At 35.0% G+C, this 27,826-nt stretch overlaps 1 protein-coding gene across 6 annotated transcripts; it reads right to left on the reverse strand.

The window, feature by feature from the left end:
- Nucleotides 1–2,658: 2,658 nt before the first annotated feature.
- Dab (DAB adaptor protein) lies at nucleotides 2,659–27,718 on the reverse strand. Of its 6 annotated transcripts, none has more exons than XM_068763966.1 (19): nucleotides 27,632–27,718; nucleotides 25,795–25,899; nucleotides 22,998–23,212; nucleotides 19,728–19,871; nucleotides 18,514–18,660; nucleotides 15,884–16,069; nucleotides 14,293–14,463; nucleotides 12,751–13,335; nucleotides 11,374–11,592; nucleotides 10,790–10,947; nucleotides 10,016–10,109; nucleotides 8,720–9,659; nucleotides 7,882–8,082; nucleotides 7,496–7,601; nucleotides 6,461–6,829; nucleotides 6,165–6,238; nucleotides 5,411–5,492; nucleotides 4,229–4,549; nucleotides 2,659–3,371 (listed from the first exon to the last, which is right to left on the reverse strand). In XM_068763966.1, exons 2-19 carry the CDS (start codon nucleotides 25,862–25,864, stop codon nucleotides 2,981–2,983), a joined length of 4,473 nt encoding a protein of 1,490 aa, XP_068620067.1. In that variant the 5' UTR covers nucleotides 25,865–25,899; nucleotides 27,632–27,718; the 3' UTR covers nucleotides 2,659–2,980. The 6 variants fall into 6 exon arrangements, with proteins under 6 accessions (XP_068620067.1, XP_068620069.1, XP_068620072.1 ...); XM_068763968.1 differs by lacking the exon at nucleotides 27,632–27,718 and adding an exon at nucleotides 25,382–25,495 and having other exon boundaries at nucleotides 25,795–26,314; XM_068763971.1 differs by lacking the exon at nucleotides 27,632–27,718 and having other exon boundaries at nucleotides 12,751–12,948; nucleotides 25,795–26,314.
- Between the last annotated feature and the right edge of the window lie 108 nt (nucleotides 27,719–27,826).

The following is a 27,826-nucleotide window of genomic DNA, read 5'->3' on the forward strand; positions in this document are numbered from 1 at the left end:
TGAAATATTTGCCGAGCTTAGGTTGCTCTCTAACATGGATACTAAATAAGATACTCAGACTATGATGACAGACATGCCCAGCGGTATCCACTTGCCTTTAACTCGCAGAAATTACACAGTAAATGCCACTGTATTAAAAGTGACTGAGTAAATAAAGTCAATCTAAATACAGCAAGAATACACAACAACAACAAAATATTTTTTTTATATTAACAAACATAATTAAATAATAATTAATTTAAAATTGTAATTTCCATGAAATATTTTTGACCGTTTTTAATGTTGTTAATTTTTAGTAAGTATATAATTTTGTATGGATAGTCGCCAAATTTTGTTCAGTCCAAGGCGATCTTAACCGTAGAACCAGTTGAATACAACCTCTGTTTTAGACATTATTCCTATAATTTTTAACGGTTAAGGCTGCTATATTTTATAGGTTTTGTAATCATGAAACCAGGAGATTATTTTATTTAAAATATTGTGTTAAGTGTGTCTCTATGTTGTTAGTTATATAATAAAATAATATATTCTTAAGTTGTTACAATTTTATTAACCTTGAGTATTTTACACAACAGTAGGGTAAAGAACAAAAAATACCTTTGGTACTGGGCCATTGAGGTGGTAGTAATTGCACGTCTTTATTTTCCTCTAGCTACATTATGTACAAAAAATATTTTTTAATACAAAAACTGTCTATATAGTAACTAAGTATGTATAGGTAACATTAGTTATTCGAACATGATAGTAACTATTGTTATTAAATGTTTCATCCATGGACTCCTATAATAACGTAATGGAACGGGCGACGTTTTTGACTATTTCGTTAACATTAAAGATTAAATCATAATTCATTAAATGTCTGTAAGTTTTTATATTTTCTACAACCAATAATGTAAAAAATAATAAAACGTGACATAACATATATTACTTCATAAAATTAAAACTTAAAGCAATCAGGGGCAATAATAAAAAAATAATTATCACAGAAAAAGATTCGGTTTTTATTTGAATGTGTCTCTGTTAAGGAATGTTTTTAAAACTGTAGGCAAAATGTACTAAATATTACGTAGTTGATTTTTCTCATAAGTAACAAAATACAATTTAAAAAGTTGAAATTTAACTATGGGATATTGTATTTTGAACTAAAACTAAAATACAATGTATTCATATGATATCTGACAATAACTGGAAGAAATTAAAATACACGCAAAAATGCATTGATTTTTAAAAAAATATTAAAATATTCTAACCCGTGGAAAAACTTTTTTTACAGAATTTTTAGATTTTATGTAACATTGCACACTTATTGTGAACAAGAATTGAAGTTGATATAGAAAGATATTAATGAGAACTTAATTAATACTAGTCAGTGATTTTATGAAGTATACACCATGTTGACAATATTTACAAAGCCATAGTTAACCCCGGCAAATTATTTACAATCACAATAACATAGATTTCTACAAAAACAAATTTGTGCCTTAACTCTAGTCAATATTGCTGTAGATCAGTAAAATTAACGTTTTAGTCAAGATTTCATTATTATCACTTAAAATATATTGAATGATAGTTAATGACTGTTAGCTTTTTGTTTACATGAAATCATTTAATAAAACAATGTCTGCAAGGAAATAAATGTTAGTTTAGTTATTATTCAATTACGTCAATATACGATTTTTATACAATACACATTCAATCATTAACTCACAAGAAACATTTTCAGAATATATATTTCGTTTGATTTATTTTATGGTCACATATGTAGACAACATATTTTTTTTATTTGGAACCTGGCATAATGATTTTAAAAAAGGCACAAAAACATTGTAACCTTTTTATCATGGACTAGTATCGTAAAAACAGTATAATTCTAAAAATAAATAAGAAAAACTATACGAAACATTTACAGCTCCAACTGTATTAAATTTCGGTCTAAAATTATAAATACAAAATCACACACTACAAAGCAAAATTAAAAATATTAAAGGGCGTTGTTTTTATATATCACAGGTTGTATCCAAAGGCATATACAAACTTGGTTGGCAAATGTTCAAATTCTTATATGCCCCAGTGCAATAGGTAACACTAAGGTAAATAAGGCTAGAGTAATAGTTTGTTTCTTAATAAATAGCTGCAAGTATCTTGGCTGTTTCCATATAACTTCAAATATGATTCTGAAGTGTTAACACATAACACAAAGCTAAATGTTAACGAGTAAAAGAAGCAAGTTTAAATATTAATTAATATTTAAAAATACTTAAAATTAGTACAGTTATTTAAGTAATGCTTATATATCGAATGTTTGGATGAATATCTACCTAAACAATACAAACTTCAGTGTGGAACAATTCTCGGAATGGGAATGACTAAAGACAAACTTTTCCTGCACACCAGCAGGTATTATAATTTGTCGAAAAATAGTTTGTACAGTTTTTTGGTTAGCTAAAATGACGTAAGATAAATATACATCCGAATATTCGATATCTGATGTTTTTTTAAACAAAATAATATGCTTCAAATATAACAAAAATGCGTTTTTAAAATCCTACTTAAAATGGTATTTTGAGAAGTTATTACATAATGAATATTATTCGCTATTTTATTCAGCTTTGAATTTATTAATAAATTAACATTAACAAATATAAGACTCCCTCTATATATAATATCGTCGTACGCAATAATTTTCCACACATATAAATACTGGTTAATGAGATCCAAAAGTTCATCTAAATAAAACAATTTGACCATGAATACTATGAAAGCGCATTTATATTGTAAAACTATGTGTTTTTATAACCGTCTTAAACATCAACTTACACCTAATGTATGATTTGCGTACGATGAAAGCGTTAAATTGAATATATATGATTTTTAAGTGAAGACCACTCCGATGTTGATTCTACTTTACAATTGCAAATGGCGCTCAGAGTACATTTGATTATATCATACAGAGAGAAACGGAGCGAACTGCCCGGACGGCTCATGCGTTATCAAATCCTTGGAAGTCTCCGGGCCAATTTTCACGTCTCGCAACGCGATCCGATCCAGTGCAGGCGAAAAAAGCGTCTCCTTCAAACGGATCGGATTCTCGCGTGAATATATTCACAGATTCAGATTTCTTTATATCCCGGTGGGATTGCGTCGGTGGTTTAGAACGTAACGGCGGCACGTCGCCTTCGTCCTCCTCGGCGATGGAAGCAGTTCGGCCTCTGGGTGTTGAGATGGTGGTGAAGTCGTCTTCGAACATTGACCGCGGCGATATCGAATCGGAATCGAATCGGAACCGCGTCGCTGGCGAGTCGCCGTCTCTGGCGCGGGCACTGCTCGCCGATATTGGCGACGCAGTTGTTTCCTCTGGGTCAAAGGCGAACCTGTAATAATTTACAAAGCAATCATTTAACGTGAGCATTCGTGTACTACGAGTGTAACTTGCAATGTGCAAATCTGCCATAAGAGCACATTTGATAGAAACTAGAATCCGATTGAACGCCCCTGATCTGAGAAACGACAACAAACTCAGACGGTATGTACACTATAATAGGATATTTAGAAAATTTAAATTTATTTCATGACAATTATAGACATTATACATACATTGGAGTGTATTGTGATACCGTACGGTTGCCCACCAAAGAGTTGCTAATTTTAATAAATACAATTAAAAGTTTAATACATGCCGAAACTGTAAACTTTAACCTTAATGATTTTAAATCATTAACTAGGAAAAAAGTTATTTGATTGAAAAAAAGATTAATCACGGACAAAAATGACACTGCCTTACATACTTAAAGAGTTGGTTTCTGCAAACAATGGACCGGTCAATAAAGAGATCATGTTTAGCTATATGAATTTTTATACTTAATTTTCGTGTTATAAAATCTATTTATATTCAATATTAGGTGTACTCAATTGCGCGATACTGCGTTATGTATCTAAATAATAATCTGAATAAAAAGACAATTTTGATACCGTAAATATAAAACTTATAATAAAAACTAAATTATTCAAAAACCTTCCCGAAAATATCTAATAATTTACCTGCGTGTTACAGCAATTGAATGTATAGTTTTTAAATCTATCGAGTACATACCCACAGACATACATGCATTTTATACATAAAGATTATTGGATAATATTTTCTCGTTACATTTTTAATTTCGGATTTCAATGGGTATGATTTTTAGACACGTCCGTACCCAAATTACCGGTATTATAATACTGAACCCACCTCGCTCCTTCTAAAGTCGAATAAGGAGTTCTCTTCTTCGCGCTGGGAGTGGGCGTGTCTTGGAAGTCGTTTTCGAAAGGCGAAGTGTGTTCGCGTTCTCTGGGCGAGAAGTCATTCGAGAAGCGGTAGTCCCGACGGGGACGCTCCTCGCGGCGGATGCGGCGCCGAGAGTCGCGGCCTGAGTCACGACCGGAGTCACGTGAGTCACGGCCTGAGTCGCGACCCGCGTCACGCGAGTCACGACCCGAGTCACGTTCTGGATCTCGGCGTGACCCACTCGCCGCCGGCCGACGTCCTGGCCAGCCTAACGTTGATCCATATCTAGAACGATTAAAAGAAGTAAGAAAAGGACCAATATTTAGCCACTTCCGCACATGCAGTGGTAGTCGTACAACAAAGTGCACCGCCCGCCAGCCCGGTGTTAAATGCGTATGCGGCAAACAATGCAAATTACACAACTGCCACCGTTAACATTCATTTCACCCCTCCATGAGGCATCTTCAGGAGTTATGTTAAATCGATTAGTGCCAAACACAGAGTCGATTAAAAGAAGTCCTGACAATGAAACAAAAGTTTATTCATTCGAATAGGCTTAGCATCATTTGTTAAGTCAAGACATTGATATTCTTCATATTTAAGTACATATTTGTTCAAAGTATTTTTGGTTGAAATTTTAGCAACACATGCCATGTTCGAAATGTTATTTCTATTGCGAAGAACCTGTCGAAAATTCGATAGTTAATATTTTACCCCGATAATATACTGGGTCATTTAAAACCCCTTTATATTTTTGTTTTTTATACATTTTATATTGACAGTTTGTGTCGCGAGGCAGTTTTGCTTGTTCTTGGTTCTGTCAGTGTTTTACTGTTACCTAGTTTTATAAAATCATAATTGAATTAACACCGCCATTTTAATTTATTTAATTCGTTTATACAGTTCAAACGCTCGCCAATATTTTAATCTTGTCTCGTGGTCATCCATTATCTCCTGTATTATCATTAATACTATAACATGCTTTGTTTATCAATAATTTCTTTAAGCTTTAATTTTTTTTCCTAAATTTAAATTACTTGAAGGATTTTGAAACGACAACTGGGTGTTAGAAATGATTTTTTACTTCTTAGACTAAAATGACGGTGCTGGCTCTTTTTATTTTTGTTAAATGTATATAAAACTTACCTTCGTTCGTTCGGATCTTCGTTCTGCCTCATCTCCTGTCGTCGTCTGGTCTCGCGCCACCCCAGCGAACCGTAAATCCTCTCTAACAATCAAAATTATTTGTTAGTAGTAAAATTTATTGTTTAAGAGTAACTATTTTATTATACTACCAGTTTAATATGCCTATAATCTTGACGAAATAAAAAATATTTTGGGTTTGACAGTTAGTTAAACTTAATCGAGAATATCGGACACACGTCTCTTGAGGACATTTGTGTATTTTTTATAGTTGTGAATATTTGTGATAGTCTAGGAATAATGTGTGTAAACAGTGATGAATTACGGCACAAAAAGTTGGTTTTTAACTGTTTAGTAAATTCATAATTGTTTAATGCGAGCTTTGGTGAGGGTTATGCTTAGGATTTTTGTTCGATATCCAGACGAACGAAAATAAGCGACATGGTTTAGTGCATTAGTCAGTGACAGTGGCAGGCTGTATACCGTGCAGAACAAGTAGGCGCTGGGGCCTTAAGGTTTTGGAGAACAGACCGGCATGCGTAATCAAGTACAAGGTAGACAGATGACCTGGAACGCTGGAAGCAGGCCATGGAAATCTACAGGAGGCCTATCTCCAACAGTGTATTAAAGAGTAAAAATAAAGACACCTTCACCCGGTCTAGTTGGCAATCTAGGTGGAAGCCTACGTCCACCAATGGACATCGTATGGCTAAACAATGATGATGATATCTAAAACTATTTAAAAGAGTATGATTACCATCTCTTCGCCATCGCTGCTCGGGCCATCGATCCCGCGGCGACGAGCGGCCCGACCCGCAGCCGTCGCTGTAACTAACACGACCACAACAAGTATGAAAGAAAATTAAAATTGAGTTTCTTGAACTTTTTTAATAATTACAGAAAATTGACAGAATAAATAAATAAAATGGTGATAATAGTTTAAATTGAATTCATATATACTGCGATGTATATTCCAGTTATTTCAGAAAAAAAAAAATTACCCTGAATTTAATTCAATAATGTTACTTCATCAAATATAACTTGGTAACTTACTCTTCGTCTTCGTCGTAGGAATGACGTGCTTTCCTGTGTCTGTCCCTTTCTTTCTCTCTATAATCCTTCGGAAGTCGTTCTCTACTCCGCGAGTCCCTGTAATCTCTTTCTCTACTATAAGTTCTGTTTCTATCCCAAGTGCTGTCTCTTTCTCTACTTCTGCGGTCCCTTCTATGGTCTCTGTGATCGCGCTCTTTGCTGACATCGCGCCGGTCCCTCCCGCTGCCAGAATCTCGTCTGTCTCTAGCAGGGTCTCTACTATCTCTACCAACTTCCCTTTCTCTCACTTTCTCACGTTTGTCACGCGATTTCTCTTTCTCGCGTCCACTGCCCGAGTCCAGGCATTCTCGAGAGCCAGATGAATTTTGCCTAATAAAACAAATACATACCATTTATGATTTACATGGAAGAAGTTGCCAGTAAATATACGACACTTGACCTATTACGAAGAGTTTTAATAACTTTTTATAGACATTGCAATTGCAGCTAAAAACTAAATTATTTTATAGAAATCTAAGAAGATTTAACAACATAATTATATATAGAATTTATACAAAAGTTACACAAAGCGAATAAGCTGTTGCATATTTAAATATTTTTTTATGTGCACAAAGTAGACGACGGAAAGACATATCTTCTCCGAACGTAAAATGAAACATAAGAAATGCGATAATGGTTGCATTCTTTGCGACCATCCTTGGAAATATTACGCCACAAAAGCTAGACGCCTCCCTGAAAAAAATATTCACATGAGGCCCCAATCTCAGCTTTTGTAGATAAATATAATCATTTCAGGTTAATCATAGAAAAAAAATTATTTTTTTAAAGAAATCATTATAAAAATAAAAAAAATTTTATACCAAAAATGTATATATAATATTCTGAAATATTTATAACCGACAGTGAAATATCTTAATGATTTTCACGTTTTCTCCCTTGTCACACAAAACGATCCTACCGCCTTCGCGAGCGTATGTATTTAATTGACGGTCCCAAAAGTAAAGAACAGAGAAAGAGTAAGAGTAACGCTCGTACCTCGAGTCCCTGTCGCGATGTTTGGAGCCGGGCCGCTGCAACCGAGCTACGGGAGGTGGTTCTTCGTCCCACGGCGACACGTCACGTGACGACGATGACGTTTGCACTATAACAAATATCAACATCATTTATTTATAAAAAAAAACCACCAGAAAAACATGTCATCGAGTTATTTAAGTTTTTACTTACATAAGAATAAATAAACGAGTAATTTCTATTGGAAATCTGTAGAGAAGGCCTATGTCTTGCTGTGGACATCTTACGTGTATGATGATGATGTTATTAGCAATAATAAGAATGGTAGAATAAGTAGGAATCATAGAATGTGTAGTAATAATATGAACGGTAGAAATGGTAGGAATAAGGACTTGTGTTGTGCAATGTACCAATGTGAGTCCGCGTGTCAGGGTGGTGCCGGCGACGCGTGCGTGTGTGCGGCTCTGAGTCCCGCGAGTCAGAGGACCAGGGCGAAGCACCCGCGCCGCCTAGTACGGCCCAGCGACTGCTGGTGCGTCCGCCTGCAGGCGCCGACACCACCGACACCGCCGACGGCACCGACACTCCACGAACACTTGCGCACTTATCTGCTAATATTAAAAAAATATTACAAATGAGATTTCTTCTTATTATTTATAGTATACTTATACTATATTAGACTTATACTATATACTATGGAATTTTTAACATATGCTATTAAACATTTTTATTGGCATATATTTATCTATTAATGTCATGTATTCAGGTGGATTGGTTATAATAAGTTTTGAAGGGGTAAATGCATCGCTCATTTGCTGTCAATTAATGGAACATGATAAACAAAAAAAAATTAAGGGCTTCAGAAATAAAAAAATAACGTAACTTTAATACAGCATAAAAATATTTTTAAAATTCAAATTCTTATGTATTAAAATTAATTATCGATTACTCTCTGACCCTGCAGTTTTTGTCTTGCAAGAAGTAATTGGCCTTTCACAAAAAGAAAAAATATATTAATTCAAAATAATCCAGTTGTCATTTTATACAGGTGATTGAAAATAAGTATAAAACTTTTAAAGCTTTTTGGTAGATGAGACATACATTCACCCTTTCAAGCTTTTACACCTATAACCTATCACCCTGTATGTAAATATTTCCACCACATGTACTGATTCATCACAATAAAAAAATATCACAAAAGGCTTAGATACGCGGTTAGTTGGAGTGAGTATGAAAAAAAAGTAGTACCTTTTGTATCTGGGGAGGACCCGCTAACAACGTCACTGATCGAGCCCGTAGAAAGTCGCGCGGAGGGCTGTGTTTCACTAACCGGAATAGTTTCCACAGGCGACTCTTTCTTCTCAACAATTTTTTTCTCTTCGTCCTTTTCCTTTACTACCGGACTCTTCCTAAACGCATCTTCCACGTGTGTGAATGACAGAGAAGTATTATCGATACAATCGAAAAAATCTGAATTGTCGAAACCGTCGGACTTTTCGTCAGATTTCTTTCGTTCTTTCGGAACTTCTGGAGGGATCGATTCAAACTCGTCTTGAGGTGGTTCTGTTATTGTTATATCACGCAATGCCGCGTATCTGTCGTTGGCGTCGTCTGTTTTGGCGTCCGAGGCGCCGTTGTCTCGCGGCGAGACACTTCGTCCCACTTTGTCATTGATTTGCAAGTTCTTCATGACCGTTTTAATATCTTCTATTTTCGCATCAATCGTTGGTTTGGGACTGACTGATTTTCTGAACATGTTGAAGGAATCCAAAGTCAATTCGTCGAGCGTTTTTAGCGGACTGCGTGTGAGCTCTTTCTTGGTCTCATCTAATTCAGGATCGGTCTGTAATAAATCGTCAACGGCGGTTGTTTCCTCTTTGCCATCAGTTTCAGTTTTCGTTTCGTTGCCGATGGGGTCTAAAATAGATTTAGCTTTGAGTTCTTGAGCCTGTATTTCTCTGAATACAGCGTATCTGTCGTATGATGGGTTTGCTTTCTTTTCGAAATCATCGAAATTAGCAACGAATGTCTCGTTTGAGTCCGACGGTGCAAAATTATCTTCGAACTGCGGTTTAAACTCTGTGGATATTGAAGTCAGGGTTAGAACTGGTTTATCTGTTAATGTCGCCGGTGGCGGTAGAATTAGCTTCTCTTTCTCCGATCGCGTAGAAGGTTCCACGTGAATGTGCTGAAATTATAATACAATACATTTTTATTTAATCTAATTATCAATTACATAAATACGAGAATTAAAATTATAATAAGGAAATTTATTGATAGATGACTTATCGTAATAAGTAATTATTATACCTAACAAACTAACAAAGTCACTTCTTACTGGTTCTATTGGAAATCCATGAGAAAGGCTTATTGCCCAGTTGTGGACGTCCTATGTCTGATGTTATGATAATGAAAGGAAGCAGAGTAAATATTTTTCGAATATTGAAATTATAAAAATTATTATGAAGTTGTAATATACATAATATAAATACATATTTTATGCCTTCCGGTAACAGAAAGGATGTATAAACGAAATATACTCACTGCTCTTTCATTATCTGCAGCTAAATATGACCGGAGATATTCAGTTAGTTGTGGTAGAGTCATTGAAGATAGAGTGGTAGCTGGCACCCGTAACCTGCAATTTGGTTTGTTTTGATATAATATTAATTATTATAGAATTTATTAAACATGCAAAAAAGTAAGTCACATTGCGAGTGACATAAAAAACTATACTTGGTGTTTCTCTAAGAAATCGAAACCGCTAAAATAAAACTAATGTAACAGATTGAATATGTAAAAATATATAAAAAAATATGTGAGGATCCAAAAAAATATGAAAGTAACGGATTTTGTCCAGCGGATGTACAAGTGGCAGTGGGAGTCCACATAGCGTGCAAACACAGAAAGCCGCCGAGGACATAAAGTTCTTCAGGCGTTACACACAAGATGAACAAAACTCTTTCAATGGGTCTTGGAAATTAATGAGCAGGTTACTTCCAGCTGTAGACGTCACGCAGTACGATATCTTTTGAACAATGAGACTTGAAGACTTGAAGACTTGAAATTTAATTGAAATATTCCTTCCCCCAGACAGAAATCGGCTAATAATGAACGGAATTTTTTTATACATTTATTTATTCATATAATTGATGTACAACGTAGTAATTACTTAGCTGAGTTTTTAAAAATTTTTTTACGATAATTGTCGATGTGGATACATTGTGAATTCCATCTGCAAGGCAGTTGAGGTAGGCGTTCATTATGTTTGTGAAACGTATTGGGGATAGAAATATTAGTATACGAATAAGTCCGGACCTCGTGGCCAGTTCGTCCATACTGCAGGTGAGGAGTTGGCTGAGCGTGATGTCGAAGCGGCGCGCGGAAGGCAGCGGCGGTGGTGCGGGCGTCAGGTATTCGTCTTCGCTGCTGTTGGTCGCAACTGACGACAGTCGCGGCTTGGTGCTGCGGTCAGCCTGTAAGCAACGACATTTCTTATTTCAATCTTTACCCAACAATGCCGCCTGACAAACCGCCTGCAACAACTAAATGAATCGATAGAAATTGTGTTTTATAATTAACATTGCTTTTTGTCGAATCAATACTTAATAATGGATACATAAATAAATAAGTAATTTAATACAATCTGGTACATATATATATTGTTCTTGTAAATATATGCTACATAAATTATTACAATAGTCATAATAGTTAGGACAGTTTTACATATACTTATTGCCACTACGCTGGGATTTGCAGGCAACAATGTTCCTGAACATCGGGGGAACACGTTATAAAAAATATTTATTTATGACAAATAATATTTTTAACTGTTAAAAAGAAGAGGTCGTCATATTGTTTTTTTTTCCTTAAAAAAAAACTGTTAAATGTTATTTACGTACCAGTGGTTCCCTTTTTCTGGCAGGTCTGGGCAGTGGAGGCCCAGATTCTGAGGTGTCTTCGACTTCGGGCTCGTTATCATGCGGCGGCCTCGGCGGTGGCCGGCTCAAACAGATCTCGCCAAACTTCTTCGGAGGCAGAGGCGGTGGTGGAGAAGCACTTTCGGAATTCAGCTTCGAGCTCGGCTGAGGGCGCTGACGTATCGTATTCGTGTCTGTCATCTGCGGCGATTATTTTCGTAAAACCGGTAAACAATTTTTTTTAATCAAAATCAAAATATTCTTTGTTCGAATAGACTGTTAGTGTAAGCTTTAAAGGTGTTAATGCATCGCTCTTTCGCTGTCAATTCATGTATGGTATACAGTAAAATATAATATAGTAAAACATAAATTATTAATTTCAGAAATAATAAATATCGCTATTTAGTAGAAAAACCGTTTAAAAAATTCTGTTTATTTTATTACATATTATAATGAATTATTGTTCACAATTTGTCTCTCTGCAGACTTTTTCTGTCTCATGTGTAAAAAACAAAATAAATTATTATAACATATTTCAAAGTGATTACTTGGTAAGGGGACATTAAAAAATAAAGATTTAAGTTACATAGCTGACAGATGGGCCTGATTATGATAATGATCATATTGCTGACCAATTGACCAGTATTAATAAAAAATTAAATACTGTTTTTTATGACTTTTTTATGATAGGACCACTCTCACTGCTGCCTAAATGGCATCTGCAGATTCCGCGAGTTTGAGGTAGCCTAAAACCTTTTTTTAAGTAGCGAAGCTCGTATCGTACATACTATTTTACTGAATTGGGAGACCGCGGAGCTCGGAGATCGCTTCGGTGAACCTTCCATGGACTGACTAAGCTCAATCATCAATAATACCCGCTTAACGTTCCTGACGACGCCCTAAAAGGGCTAATATCATTACTAACACTTCAAAAAGCATTAGCACTGGCACAACGCTTCTATCTAGTATAATCGGGAGTTGGCGTCCGCTGTGATGACAGGCTGGTTATCGAATGGCGGTGATGACGGTGTGTTGTTTTCGTAGCTCGTCTTATAGACCCGCGACGTCTGAAACCTCGAGTACGTGTCTCGGTTTTCGGACGGTGCAGTGTTTAAATGAACCCTATGTTATCATATTGTAGATGGCGATACCTACAAATCAATGAATCTGTGAGTTGAGTGGCAGAGTCAAAGTAACGAATTGATGCCTATTCAAGGAACTAGGCAATTGTTGGTATTATTTTTTGTCGATTATTATAATGCTATGTAAAAAGAACACCATTGTCGACATAAATGTGGCTACTGGATCTTTAACCTTTTATTTTTTACATAAAGTAAAAATCCTATAAAAAACACTCACTTGTCTCTGCAGGCGCGGCGACTTGGGCGCGGGCTCGGGCGGCAGCGACACCTGCAGCGGTCCGTTGAACACGTTCTGTCCGCTGTCACTCAAGTCCGCTTTGTCTAAAGCGAGTTCTTTGCTCAATTTCGGTTTCGCGTCGTCCATCCGCAAAAGGCTCGGCTTCGGAAAGTCGTGCATGCTTGTAAACGGATCGTCCTTGAAAGTGTCCGAAAAGGGGTCTGTGTTATCAAAGGGATCGGTCTCCGCGAATGGGTCTGAAGCGAAAAAGCCTCCGCCGTACATGGCCGGTTGGTTCGGCTTCGCAATGGCGACGGAACCGCCAGAGTGCCGCGTGAGTGACGTCATCGTCGTGGTGCCGTACCCTCGGCCGTCGTCGGCTTTGGCGTCGGCCACCGGCACTATATCGGATAGTAGCGATTGCGACGGTAGGAGGTCTTTGAGCACTTTCTTTGGCGGATTTTTGAGCTCCTGAAAGAAGAGTTTTTTGTCAACGTAAGGTTTACTCCGGCCGGTGCCGAGAGGGTCTAGTTCCGTGAATACGTCGTAAGTGATCGACGTAGCCGTCGTCGCGGGCTGGCTCACCTGTAACACAGGTAGTTTCATGACAACACTCAACGTCCCAGACGCTGGCCGCGGGACGGGGAGACGGGCGTCGGCGGTTCTACTAACCGCGCAACACGGGCATGCTTTGGGGAGGCGCCGTTTACAATAATAAACGCTTGACAGTCATTCGCACACACTACAGAAAGCACAGATTGTTGCAATTGTTATTCTAATGCAAGGAAAAATGTAACTTGACGCGAAGTGAACACTGAGCATCGAGAGAAGCGACGAACTGAAATACTGACAACTTCACTTATGACATATCATGCTGACGACAAACAACATTCATAGAACTTGCAAATCGCAGGAATAAATATACACGCAAAATAAAAATACATATTTGTACTGTATATGTCGCAGTTAAAACCTGTTTTATATTAGAAAACGTATTCCTATGCTAAAAATAAAATTGATCACTTGAATTGATATATTTGATTTTCATATAAAACTTGTTAAATTTCTGAGCTCTAGTTAAAATGAACATTGGAGAAACTAATTTGGAATTGAAAATTCAAACACAGACAACCTTAAAATTAATGAAGGTTTGGGATGTACTTTATAGCTACAAAACAAACTTTGTTTTTGCAGACACGACTTTTCGACATCTAAACTATAAATTAAAGTTGAAAGAAGGTAGTACAAGTTGTTTTTGGTTTTGACGTGACATCCTAGTTTTAACAAGGACATTTAGTAATAAATTGTACTAAATAAGGAATACGCTTTGTAACGAAAAACTTGTTTTAAATTTGACATATATAAATACAACCGTAAAAAAGTTTTCATTTACGAAAACACATATTATTAAACTCTTATAAAATAATATAATCAGATAAATAAATTACATAAATTTGAATTTCATAGAATATATTTTGTGAATATTTATTCCTTTAAAAATTACACTTAACACTAATACAGATTTGAAAGATATTTACTTACTGGTGGTTCTGGTAGGTTGTCCACTAGCGGTGCAGGCTTGGGTTCGAAGTCGCCGGCGACCGCGCTGAGGTCGAAGGACAGCGTGGAAGGTTTGTTGGGGCTGAAGGCTGTCCTTGCGGGAGTGCTTCGACCACGAGTCGCGGCGCCTGGCGGAGGTGGCAAGAGACCCTTCTGAAATAATATAAAATGAAAATTTAATAAACCCTTCAAGTGATTTGAGATTTGGTGAGCGCAGGTGCTGATTTAAAAAGAAGAATTCCCCCAAGTTCTTCAAGTGCAAAGATAGTCCGGTATGCCTGTGTGACACCGCAAAGGAAGTAACAGTTGCGCACGTCATCACGGAGTATCCCACATGGATAAGAGAGAGTCATTAAAATTTATAATATTAACAAAAAAGGTGAAAAACTGAGTGGAAATTATTCAGAGATAAGGCAATAAGTGAGAAATTTATAAAGTATTATATTGTTATAGCATATAAATATCAAACCAAAACCAAAAATCTAAAGTAAATTGATTGAATTTAGAAATACATTATTGTACTAATGATAGGATATAAAATGAGCAGCTGTAGACCAGCGTAGGGGACTGAGACTTGCGATCGAAGACCGGGGGTTTTATTCTCGGGATACAATCCTAAATAATTCACACTTTGTGCATTTATTACATAGGGTTGCCAGTGCTTACAAACAAGTTTTTTGGAGATCGTGGCGATTAATCTATCTATAATAATTATCCCCCTTAGATATCTTAGAGGGGGTTTATGCCTTGCAGTGGTTGTCAAAAGGCTAAATCGAAGACGACGAACGATATAAAATGAAATTTAGAAATATAATAGTAGATAAAACTATTAAAAAAATACAAAACAGACAAATAAATAAAGAGTAGAAATAAGAAATAGGACAGTAAAATGGATGGAAGGTAATTAAGGTAGAATAGAAAATTGTAGTAGAAAAAAGAATGTAAAAGTAGAACTAATGAAGTAACGAGATAAGGCACAAAAGTGCGAAGGATTGTAACAAGCCGGAACAAGTATTAGACTGCTTAAAATTATGAATAAAGTTCACAATGTGTGAACTAAAGTAGTAATGTAGGAAAAAGGATCAAGCTACCTAGTGATAGAAGAAATTTAAACGTTAGCCGTGTGACCGACGTAGCGGTAACAGTCCCACAGGGCTAACATCGACATTTAACAGAAACCAGAAAGAGAAATCAAATTATGTGATGTAAGCAGAAATATAAATGGAGTTTGTGAATAAAACGTACAAATTGATACGAGTGAGAAATAAATAGAGATAAAATGTAATTAAGTAATTATTCCATTTTGGCATATTTAAGCCAAATTTTTAAATTACACACAATTGTTATAGAAAAAATAGAAAAGACAGTGGAAATAAGAATATATATATACACTAAGAATATTTAAATTAATCGTAGTAAAAAACGGTCGGGGCAAATTTAATGTTTTATGCACTTATGCGGTACCCAAAGAGCAATTGAAAGTAATTAAAAAACATTTCTCACACATAATGTTATACGAACTTTGTATTCATCTAGTGCCTACACATATTTAACACTTGAATCTCCAACTCACCGGGGAAGGCGCTAGGAACGAGTCCCCGAAGGGGTCTGTAGAGGGCGTTAGCCCCTCGACTTGCGTGAGGCCCCTCCTCAGGGAGCACAACTCTTGTTCAAGATCGACGAGCTCCGCAACCCCACCCTCCGGCCCGCTTTCAGACCCCTTAGCCATCGCGCCCGAATCGCCCGCCGACGATAAACTCTATAAAGTTAAAACTTTAAGTGTAGGCTCCAGTAACATAAAGTTCATACATCCAGTTAGTTTATAAATAAACTCACAATAATAATAATATTTGAATAAAATAAAAATGAATATGCACTTCACATTTGCATTCTTTTAGTTTTTTTTTTTTTGGTTTTATATGACATTATACGAGCGATACACTTTGCACTTTCTTGTACACAATAAAACAACCATAAAAATACATCTAATAAGTAATAAAATTGACTAAAACCAAAATGAACTTTTTCTTACTATCTGATAAGTTTTCGTTTTTTTTTTTCGGCGAATAAATTCTGCCAAAGGACTGTGTTCCGGCAAACTATCAAGGTATTTCCGCCGTTGAAATTTCGGTGGTATGCAAAGGCGTTCTTATAGTTTTAACAAAAGGCGTCTAAGACAGTGGGGTTTTAGCCGATAGGTTTCCGGCCTAACCCTTTCGTTGTCGCCGCAGCGAAGTGGCGTCCCAAGTACGATTTTCACGTGGAAAAAAGGTACCAAGGTACACTCTCATTCCGGGACTAACGACTAACAACGACACTTGTTTAGTGAGAAGAATCTATTACAATATAATTGAATTGTTAATACGAATGTATTCATTTGTTTATGCAAAACGCTGCGCAAGTCGTTTTAATGCAATTTGTGAAATTAACATGTTAAAAAAACAGACTAATTAGTGATTGTAACTTTCACCATGGCTTGATGATATTTATACTCTGAAGAAAAGTTTCTATAATTTTACTATCTCATGTTGCCATTGGTTTCGTTAAGCTGTATTGTAAAAGCGATAAACTAAAACTCTTGAAAAACTAATCAATCGAAACTAATTTTACATAAACTTTTTAGTACAATTATTAATATTTATTTCATGATTGAACCAAAAAATTATGATCGTTACAGTAAATAAGCACTGTTTTTGTAACGCTTCTAAATATTTGGTTACCTAGAATGTGCAAAAATGATTTGAATAAAGATAACAGTATATAAACCCCTAGATATCGAAATACGAATCGATCAAATTTCTGAGAAATTCATTAGTTAGGTAAATCAAATCTTTTCAAAATTGAATCTAGGAGAAATCAAATTTACTTTTATAAAGCAATCTTCATAATGTAATCAAAATAATCGTTCAATATGAAATAATGTAATACCGCATACTCCAAGGCATTAGTTGTAGAAACGAACTTTTTGGTCGACCATTGAATATATTTTCGGTCCTCACCTTGCCCCTGCCAAAAAATGAAAACTTGGGTGAATTCAGCAAACGCTTCCTGGACATTGCCGCTACTTATGCCACTGTACCCGATCTTGCCAGTAAATCAATACGCGTATTACGTGCCGGCTTCACTTCTCAGGCGCCAAACATTTACACATCAATAGCTTGGTGTTTAATGTTATACTGACGGTCATCACCGTTCCGTGCAAACAAATTCCTGTAAACCAGTGTCATACTACACCCGATATCGCGGCGCATCTGTACGACTACACAGCTGAGCGTTTCGTTAACGTCATCGTTACAACGCTCGGCGCTTGCGTGTTCAGGTCACCTCATTCTTTTGCCAGCGGTCAATGTAACTGAAACGATTCGATATCTCCGCATAGATTGTCGATGCAAAATATGATATCATCGAGAAATTTGATGCTATGGAAATAGTGTGACCGGCACTATTATTGACTAGGCTTTACTTCTTGTATTCAGCTTTTTAATGAATATCACTTAAATAAAATTTATACAGCATTACTACATAGTTTAGTTTCTTTACTAATTCTTTATTAATTCATCAATAAACTTGAAAATTATTAATTAAAAACGTAAATTTAAACTCGGCGAGTGTTCACTCTACTAATAAAGTATGTCTTTTGCTACCGAAATCAGATGAGTTATAAAATAGTTAACGGCCAAGCCTTACATTAGAAAGTTTCGTATTTAGAATACACATTCATATAGTAGTGAAATTTACATATCGCCGTTGGTATTGTAACGGTTGCTTCTCAAAACGTATTTAACAATATATTAATTATGAGTCAAAATTTAAAATCTTATGTAGATAGTGGCTGGTACGTGATTAATACAAGAAATAAAAATAAACAAGTAACGTCTAAATTTCGTCTGCAAAAGCTCCACGTGTTTTAAATCTTAATTTAAAAGTATATTATAAATTAAATCTTATTAAAGAGTTCAAGAGTTTTTAGTTGATTGAAATATGTGGAACTTGGTTTTTTGACTCATTTACATGGTTGATATTTTAATGTACACATCCAAAATTTTTAAATTTCTTTTAAAAAGAGCAGTACTTAGGTTTCTAGTCGGCTCTACTCAGCTGATCAGCATTCCGAACCGGTGGTATCTTAAATGGATGTAAATGCATACTTTAATTAAGATAATTTGAATTTGATAAGATAATAAAACATAAGTTGTAGCTTACCTTGGCTTTCGCCTCGTTGGCTGTACTGCTGTGCCGGACTAGACTGTTGGTAATTGATTTGCCTTCTAGTTGCTGTTTTGCCATCTCCACCTCTTTCTTCTTTAGCTCAAACACCACTTGGAACAAATCCCTCATTGCTATAACTACCTGCAAACGGTAATCGTATTGTACGTATGACCGAAGCGAAAATTATGTACTAATTCCATAATTATTACTACTACTTTATTCTTCTATCACTGATACAAAAGTATACAGTCTTAGCTATAATTAATTTAACTTACAATAAATTCATCGCATTTTGTTTTACTATTATTATGACGACAGCCCATAAATATTCATTTCTGTTTTATTCATTTACGTTTAGATATAAAGTAGCATAATTCTAGCTAGAGGTGTACACAGCTAGCTAATATGTTAGAAGTCTAATATGTTTGCCTATTATATGCCAACACAAAGTGAACGTGTTTTAGTTTTAGTTACATCATTTCCCCATATCCTTCTTTCCACTTTTTTTGGATCCGACATCAACAAAGGACACATACTAAGGTTATTTATTTTTATTGTTAAAATAAATTAAAATTATTCTTCTACAGATAAAATAAACAAACTATTTTTTGCTAACGTATAGTTTAAAAATATTTAATAATTACATTTAAACTACAGATAATAAATGTAGACCTGAAATACTAGTAAAACGTGGCGACAATTGAAAGTCTTTCTTAATCTTCCGGTATACAATAAAAAATAAGACGTACAGACGTTCATTAAGAAACAAACCTTGAAAAAGTTATTTAAAAAAAAATTAAATGCCCCTAAATCTCAGTGGCCAAAAGTAATATATGCTATATAAACTGTGCGGACATATTAATAATAAATTTCGTATAATAACTAAATTGATATATTGTATCACAAATATATACAAACTTATTGGTAATCTTTTCCTTCCACATTTGACACCTGAATTTATACACTAACACGTTTAAAATTAACATTGTGATAAATAATACACAGTAAATAAAGATTAGTACTAAAGGTGAAATAAACTTGGAGGGGTATCAGAATTCTCATGTACAAGTGTAACCTAAAATAATTTACATTAAATTCATTGAATGTCAGTTATGTGCAAACTAATTGATAGCCGCTCATATGTTTTTATGCACCCTATCTGGAATGAAAAGGTTTTGGTTGTAAATAATTTCTTAGTAACGACTTACTTGGCTTGCAGCCTTGTCAGTCTTGATGCCGAAAAATCGGTGTCCCGTGTCCGGGGAACCGAAGATGTATCCGAACGCCCGGGAGTCCGTCATGTCTTGAGCGATAAACGATATTTTGTGCACCGGGTGGTGGTACAAGGAATCCTGAAGACATAGTCATATTGTACACTGTAAACAATCTCTACAATTTGAAGCATTTCAGAGGTATAGTCACTTTGAAATTAACTTTTTTTGTTTTCACAGTTTGCACGGTATTCTTCTAACACTAGTGACGTTCGTGTATATAAAGATCTCGAGCGTAAAGTTCGCAGGCTTTAGCATTGCGACTGTCGACATCGGCGACACATTAGTTCATTCAGATGTTTAAAAAATAAAATTTTTTAGTGCTATAAATTTTAAAACTTATCGTATGAGTATTCTATGATTTTGTTTTAAAGGTTTAAGTTTTTAGTATATTTAATCGTTTTGCTTGTTAGAACGCGTCGTTCGTGCTACAATATGGCGGCATGCGGCACGCCGTGTTACCAAATGTGCAACTAAGACATATCCGAGAATGGCTACGAACAAAATTTCAAATCGAACTTGGTGACCGGTGGGTGCGAAAACCGGAGTAACGTCGCCGAGCCATAAGTACGCATACTTACTCGAATGTCAATCAGACTAGTCAGAGAGAGAACGAGAGTCCAGTCCAGATCGGTGGGAGAAAAGTCATGAGTTCTAAAATACTCGTATACTGTTCAAGATGATCAAAGTTGATGACGCGGTGATCTAAATTGGTAATGGCCACAGTACTTAATGGTTAGATTACCACCATTCTACATAAAGCATTATCGAAGTAGTAAATCCATGCAAATCGTGGACGGAACATATATGTTTTTGTTAAATCGTGCCTACGAGAGATTATCTGTTGCAAATGACACGCAATGGATAATCTCAAGTAAGATTATTCTACATTCACTCCGCATCACATCTACAAATCTGTGTAACGGGATATGTATTTATGTGAAATGCGGCGTTTACATTAGATATTCGAACGGATTAGGAGGCTACTATGATCTTAGGTAACCTAAGTTAATCTTAAAGGAGTGTAGGCTCAAAAGACCTACCGGCCTTAGAATAGCCTAAGAATCCTACAGGAGTAACTAACTGCAAAGCACCCGAGAGAACATGCTTTAGACCTAAACAATAATAATATGAAAATCGTCATATTATGGTTATTCGCAGGTAACTTGCAAAGTAAGCCTTACCTTGATATGGCAAGGTGGTAAATGGAAAGATGTTTTGCACACGATTTTCCAGGTCTTGGATATTTAAGTGTGTTCTTGGATATTCAAACAATAAATTAGTATACACAATTATTCACAAGCTGAAGACACGCGAGCGAAGTAGTTAGCGAGTAACTTAAGTATTTATTTATTGCCAAACTTTGTTAATGTAGTTTAGACAGTTTCGAGGTCACGCACCAACATGTTCTAGAGCATGTCATGGCATATGTCTAGAAACACACGTCAGAACTGCTGTTCTGTTCTATGTGTGTATTATGATAAGATAAGAATCCTCTTTATTACCTAGGTAATAAAGAAGATTCTTATCTCCTGTGTGTGGTATAACATAGCTTCCCATTCACCATCATCACTGTTTCAGTCTTAGGACGTCAAATGGTGGACTGTCTTCCCATAGATTTCGAGTAGGATCAGTTGGAATCGTCCTGTATCCAGCGAATTCCGTCCATCTTAACAAGCTCATCTATCCTCCTTGTGGGTGGAAGGATAATGTGCTTTTCAATTTAGCAAAATAATAAAGTACATAAGAAATAATACCATAGCAATAGTTAATAAACTAATAGTATCTATTCAAGCTGCTCAAATTATAAAATATACAATAAACAGACATTTTTTTGGACTCCAGAGTTTTGGTATAATCTTTAATATGCCAACACGTTGATACATGGAATGAATTTTACGTATCTATCTACAGGTATGAGATTCCCACCTCTGTGCTGACTCATCACGATATCTCTTGAATAATAAGTCTTCAGACGTTTTGTTACGAATATTCTTTTCTTGTAACAGAGGTCATGTAAGAACAGATGTTACGAAATTTCACCGACAATGAGGTTTCGGTGTTTTATTTATTTTTAAAATAAAACTCTTATAGTTATGAAAAGACAATGACCAAGAATGGATTTTATAAAAAGAATAGCTTGTATATCATGTAAATAAAAATCAAAAGATTTATATTGGCGTATAAATCGTTATTAAAGGTAAACAAACCTCGCTTCTCCCCATATTTATTGATATGTAATGCGAGGAAGTGACGCCTCGGACTTTGTATTTGTTTTCCTCTCTCCTTGACGCGAGATCTCAGGGTTAATTTACTGCGATCTTTGTTTATCGAAACTTGCTTTGTTACGGAATGAAAATTCAAGGTAATATATATTTTTATCTTTTGACGATAACGTATTGCTTCTGTAAACTGAAACGTTGTGTCAATGTACTCGTATGTTATTTTGTGCTCCTATTTACCAAAATATTATTTTTTTTTTTGTGGAATGTCCTTTTATAAATAGATGCACATGATCACAACAATATTGGAACTAGCACGACGTGTATCTCATAGCATTGCAATATTACTAATGATTTTGTAATTAAATAAAAAAATATATGTAATATCAGCGCTTTCAACCCGAAGTTAGGTAAGATGTACGCATGACTGCAGGCATTTATTCATAAGCGAGACAATTGTTTCTATCTAATTGTGTAGTGAAATCTGAATCAATTCAAAGATTTGTGAAAAAATCTGAAAAAATTCTTGTTGTTCGATCAGTACTTTCATGTGAAAATCGTATTAATAATCCGCGATCTATTCGAAAAATCTGAAACCAATGAACATCTCCGTTTCAAAATATTTATCTTTTAATTTTTTCGTTATGCCTTTTAGATATTGTATTTATATTAGATTATTTATAATTATTTAAGTTTACATTTATACTATTAAGATATTTAATTTGAAAGAGCACTCCCGCATCGAGATTTTACATGACATACACATGTTTCAAAGTACTACGTTTGCTTTTACTGTAATGTAACGAACCGATCCAAGACGCAGCTGTAAAAGCAAACAAACCGTCAATGGTCAATAAAAAAAAATAAGATATGTTAATCGAGTCTCTTTACCGGCGCTATAGAAGGAAGTTTAACAACGTTAAATGACTCAAAATACATCGAGTGTTAGAAATGTTTGAATATAGAATAGATGCGTTGAATTTACCCCAGTTTTATCATCGCGCAGACGAAGTCCGTCAATGGCCACGTGCACCTGAATCCTTTGCTTGTGTTCGCCCGCCGCACGGATAGCCATCTTGAGGTCGGCGAGCGCCTCTTGGCACATCCTGTCACCTCGGGCTTCAGGTACTTCCAGCACGCCGATAAGCTTTGCGCGGAACGACACGCCTTCGCCGAGGAAGCGGCCCGGCTCGTTCTTGTCTGCGACAAAAACGTTACATCATTCATATATTCACTAATTTTAAACCCAAATGCACATTGACAACAGTGTTTACAATTTTATAAATAATTTTCTTGACGTCACACAATATTTTACCTAGAGAACATAGGTGGGACATAATCAGAATTATTAATAGTTGATAGCCTTTAAGATCTAACCTTTAGTTTTATAATATTTCAGGAAAACACGAGGGCACATTGATGTGATGACAAATTGTCTGCATGTACACATAAAATAATGTAAAGTATATTAAACGCAGTAAAGTTTCATGTTTACTTCGCTTTGACTACGGCGTGATAAACAAAAAAATATGTGTGTAAACAAACAAGCATTCTAAATGCAGTGAAATAAGCCAAAGAACTAACATTCAAGGAAGATGTAATTAATACTGTACCTTTGTCGAGTAGGCATTTAGATTCGGCCTTTTTAGGTGTCATTATACTTTTCCTATTGAGCTTTTTGATCAGATGGACAACGTAACAGCTGTTCGAAGCGAGAAATAAAAGTGAACACGATTTGTCCTATTTTGGTCCCTGTTTACGGTGCATCATTGCTCGTTTAATTGAATATCCTGTTTTTAAATTCAGTATCTCCTGAGCCCGGGGACAATTTCATACCTGACATGAGCAACTGTGACCTTTGTTTTGAGAACCAAAGGCTGCCGACGATCAATCGTACATTCAATTTCTTATTTAATGTAATAACATACACAAATTTATTTAATATTTTCATTTTGAATATCAACATGCCTTTAATGACACATATAATGTATTAACACGCGCGAGTCAGTTAAAACGAACGATATGTTTCGTATAAATTTCAATGCAAAATAAATTGAGTGCAACAGAAAAGACACATCCATTTATAAAGATGAAAATCACACTGGTTAATTGTAAATATTTTAAGCTACATCATCGCAATATAAAGTTTTATCTCCTAATTAGTACATAAGAATATATTGATTGAAAATAATATAGAATTAGTTAATAGGAAAGTACAGAATATGCAATAGTTGATAGACATCTAACAGACGCATTAAAAAAGGTTCAAAATCTAAAAATATAGAGTTTTTTTATTGTTTTTACTGTCATATTTACATAGCAATACCATAACTCATTCGCAAAGACAATTTTTTCAATTTTATGAAATTTGCTCTTTAAAAACATGATGTAACCTAAACCCTTATTAAATAAATTATATGTAAAAGATATTTTTTCGTTTATATTTTTTATTACGTACGCGTCCGTAATATTATTGCTTACATGAGGAAAAAGAAGTGATAACGTTAAAACTCAAAATCACATTTTTATCCTTTTCTCCACAAGATTTATTTATAAGTGATTCTTATTATCATTGTTATCAGGCAGACTCCATCGCAACACCGGTGAATAGATCAACGAATGTAGAAGTCAACGACCGAAAAGTCATGTCTGGATCATTGAGATAAACTCGCATATAATAAAGACAATAAAACAACTCCTACGTTAATACGAAGAACTCGTGTTAAATCAGCTCGAAACAATTATTATTAACACTTCGATGCTGGCATTGAAACTTTCAAGTCCACCAGACTGTTTTTTTTTGGCCCTAAACGCGTGTTCCAAGAGTGGGGGATCCTCACCTTTTCTTCATGCGGTTAGTATAGTACTCTGAACTTTGAATCAAGTTGTCAGGTCTTCCAGAGCTCTCTTGGATTTCTAGGATGATGTCATGATAAATTACTAGTCTACAAAAATCATCGAGGCTCGTTTTCCTAATATTTCTTTTGTTTAACGTAAAATGATTTCGCACACTGATGTGAAATACACTAACATAGAGACTAAATTTTAAAGGTACGTACTTGCAGAGTGATTAGTACAAGTTTCTGTTTTACTAATTTGGAAAAATGATAATTGTATTCAATTTTAATTAAGTCATCGAGTAACATTAATAAAATCTCTTTCCATTCCAATAAAACCATATTTAAATACGATAAACTTGGAGGTGTAGGTAATACAGACCCAACGCCAGAGTTCATATGAAGTCACATTATGGATGGATGCCAGCATCGAAGCGTGAAACTTAGTACATTACGTTACTACACTAGTGTGTTCACAGCATGAGATGCATAGAGAAGCGGCAGAGGTACGACATGAACGCGGAATACTCACCGAACTGCCGCAAGAGATGCTGGAAATGACACACCTGCATTATTCGTACAAACCGAATTATTAACTCGCCGTGACGATCCACTGCACCTCTGCCACAGGTCCACAAAACACCCTCTGTCCAAAACACCAGGGTTCACTAAGTATGATGACTCTAGCATCAGGACTAATGGGCACGGGTGACTTGACATCGGGTTAGTTAATGTCACAGCCGGACCATGCAGTATAACAGAAATGTACAGGCAAAGTATACACAAATATATAATCCAAAAAGCGGGATGCGTTAACGTGATTTCAATTTACAATTAGCGCTACTTAAAAAAACACCGCATGACCGCAGTAAATATAGTAAAATTATAAATATAAAAGTAATGTCAAATAAAAAGCGATTCAGGCCGAGAACGATAAGCACTCACATTTGCAAGGGCTGGTTTTCTTACGTAGGGTTTGCATTGGAAAGTCGGTCGGTAACTTATGATTGAACATCTGAAACACGACGCCTTATTGACGCGTCGGTGTCACTGGAACACAAAACACGAGCTTACACTGCACTTGGCCACGGGGCTCCACATCACACCCACTTCCAACAGAGTACGAAATATTCGATCACTGCTGCGACGTTTATTGATTTTCGCAGCGCCATTCTAGCTGCCCCGAGAATCGTCGCGAACCGATTGCCTACATTTCAATTTAACGTAACATTTTAACACTATGTTTAAAGAGAACGTTAGTACGTTTGTAGTTTGCTACGCATTACATTTATAATTGGTTCGTTCACGGGAGGTCCCGGCGCGGTTGTTGGCACGTGGGAAGAGACACGCACACAGGCGCGCGCAACGCCCCGTCTGTGAGCGGGGTGCGGGCACACAAGAGCAGCTCACGAACCCTTAATCAATATTCGCCCCCGATACACAGTTTATGCAATTTTTTGTTTGCTCAACAGTTAAACAGTGTCTTTTAGGTACAGTTTCGTAAAAACATTGAATTGAAACTTAAATTATGTAATAATAGGTGCTTGTTTGTCGATAAATATATGGAGAATAAATATTTACCGTTTAATAATTGTGTTTTACTGTGGAATTAATTTTTAAGTCAATTCCCTGTAAAACTACAATATTTTTGAGAAATGACTACCATATATTATAAACATAGTCATATGTTTATCAACTGAAATAATACAAACTACAACAAAGTACATTTTCACAGTTCCTAAGTATTGCATAAGATTTGAGTGTTTTCCTGTAACACATTTTTATATGGCACCTATTCATCTCATCCAAAAGACATATATCAAACATTTTTTTACAAGCATACCTTAACATATTTATGTATGCTTTTCTGAAAACACTAATAGGTGCATGATTGGTTTATTTCAAATCTTTACTTGTACCCACAATATCATTTCATAAAATAAAAATACTATTTAATTAATGTTTTAAATCATGTATAAACAATTTTAAGCCCTTAATTATGTATATCAGACAAATATTGTTTTTTTTAAAATATAGCTAAAAAAATGCTAAACACTATTATAATATATAAGAAAATTTACTTAAAATTTTTAAGATTATATGACTGCAATATTGAAAGTTGATGAATGTTATAAAGCTGATTCAATTTTAATCTTTTCAGAGGAAATAGCAAGGAGAGAAGGCAGGGTAAGAACATATACATAATAAATTTTAATCATTAGTTACATTGGCCTGAATAAAGACCAAATTTTTGATTTGTCTGTTGAATAACTTTTTAAGCAGTGTTGTTTTATTCATTTTATTTTAATATACTCTTATTGATAAAATAATAACATTTATGTAGCAAAAATAATTGTAAAAGACTTGATTAAAATTTATATAATTTTGTCCATACCATTTAGTCATAGTAGGAAAAAGATGAGCATAAAAAGCAAGAGTTGTTTTATAAGTAAAAATATGTTTCAGAAGTACCCCTTCATGTAATAGTTATTTTACATCTCATGCAATAACTTTGATTCAAATAATCTTGACTGAATATCAAAAATTAATAAGACTGATATCTTTTTTCATAATAAATACTTAAAATTATTAATATTATTAATACCATTGACTTAAAATTTACATCCCTTGAATCCTCATCCCTAGAAAAATAAAATATAAATAAAATAAACTGCAGGCAATACTGTTTATTTCTGTGAAATACATAAAATACTAAATATAACTATTTGAACTTGTATTTACAATTAAGCATTAACTTATTTATTAAGCTTTAATAACGTACCTGTCTTTAAATTCATAAAAAATCTATGAATATTTCCACTTTATCTAAAATTGAAAATAAAATCACCAATAAATTGGAGATGTATAATCGACCACTCGGCGACAAATCAGTAAAAATAATAAATTATAAAAGTAACCAGTTTACATAGTATCAATTTTAAATATTATGGAGTATCTACACTACTTTATTTAATGC

Source organism: Battus philenor, unplaced genomic scaffold, assembly GCF_028537555.1.
Source record: "Battus philenor isolate CCGP_79_NKW_IND1 unplaced genomic scaffold, ilBatPhil1.0.hap1 SCAF_19, whole genome shotgun sequence".
Taxonomy (NCBI): domain Eukaryota; kingdom Metazoa; phylum Arthropoda; class Insecta; order Lepidoptera; family Papilionidae; genus Battus; species Battus philenor.

Bases quoted from the DNA above. Each gene is read 5' to 3' on its own strand.
- Dab (XM_068763966.1), bottom strand. From the start codon at position 25,864: ATGTTCAATCATAAGTTACCGACCGACTTTCCAATGCAAACCCTACGT. The intron at 19,872-22,997 runs GTAAATTCAACG...CTATGTCTTCAG, and splicing joins TGCGCGATGATAAAACTGGG to GATTCCTTGTACCACCACCC. The intron at 11,593-12,750 runs GTGAGTGTTTTT...TAATCGCCGCAG, and splicing joins CGCCGCGCCTGCAGAGACAA to ATGACAGACACGAATACGAT.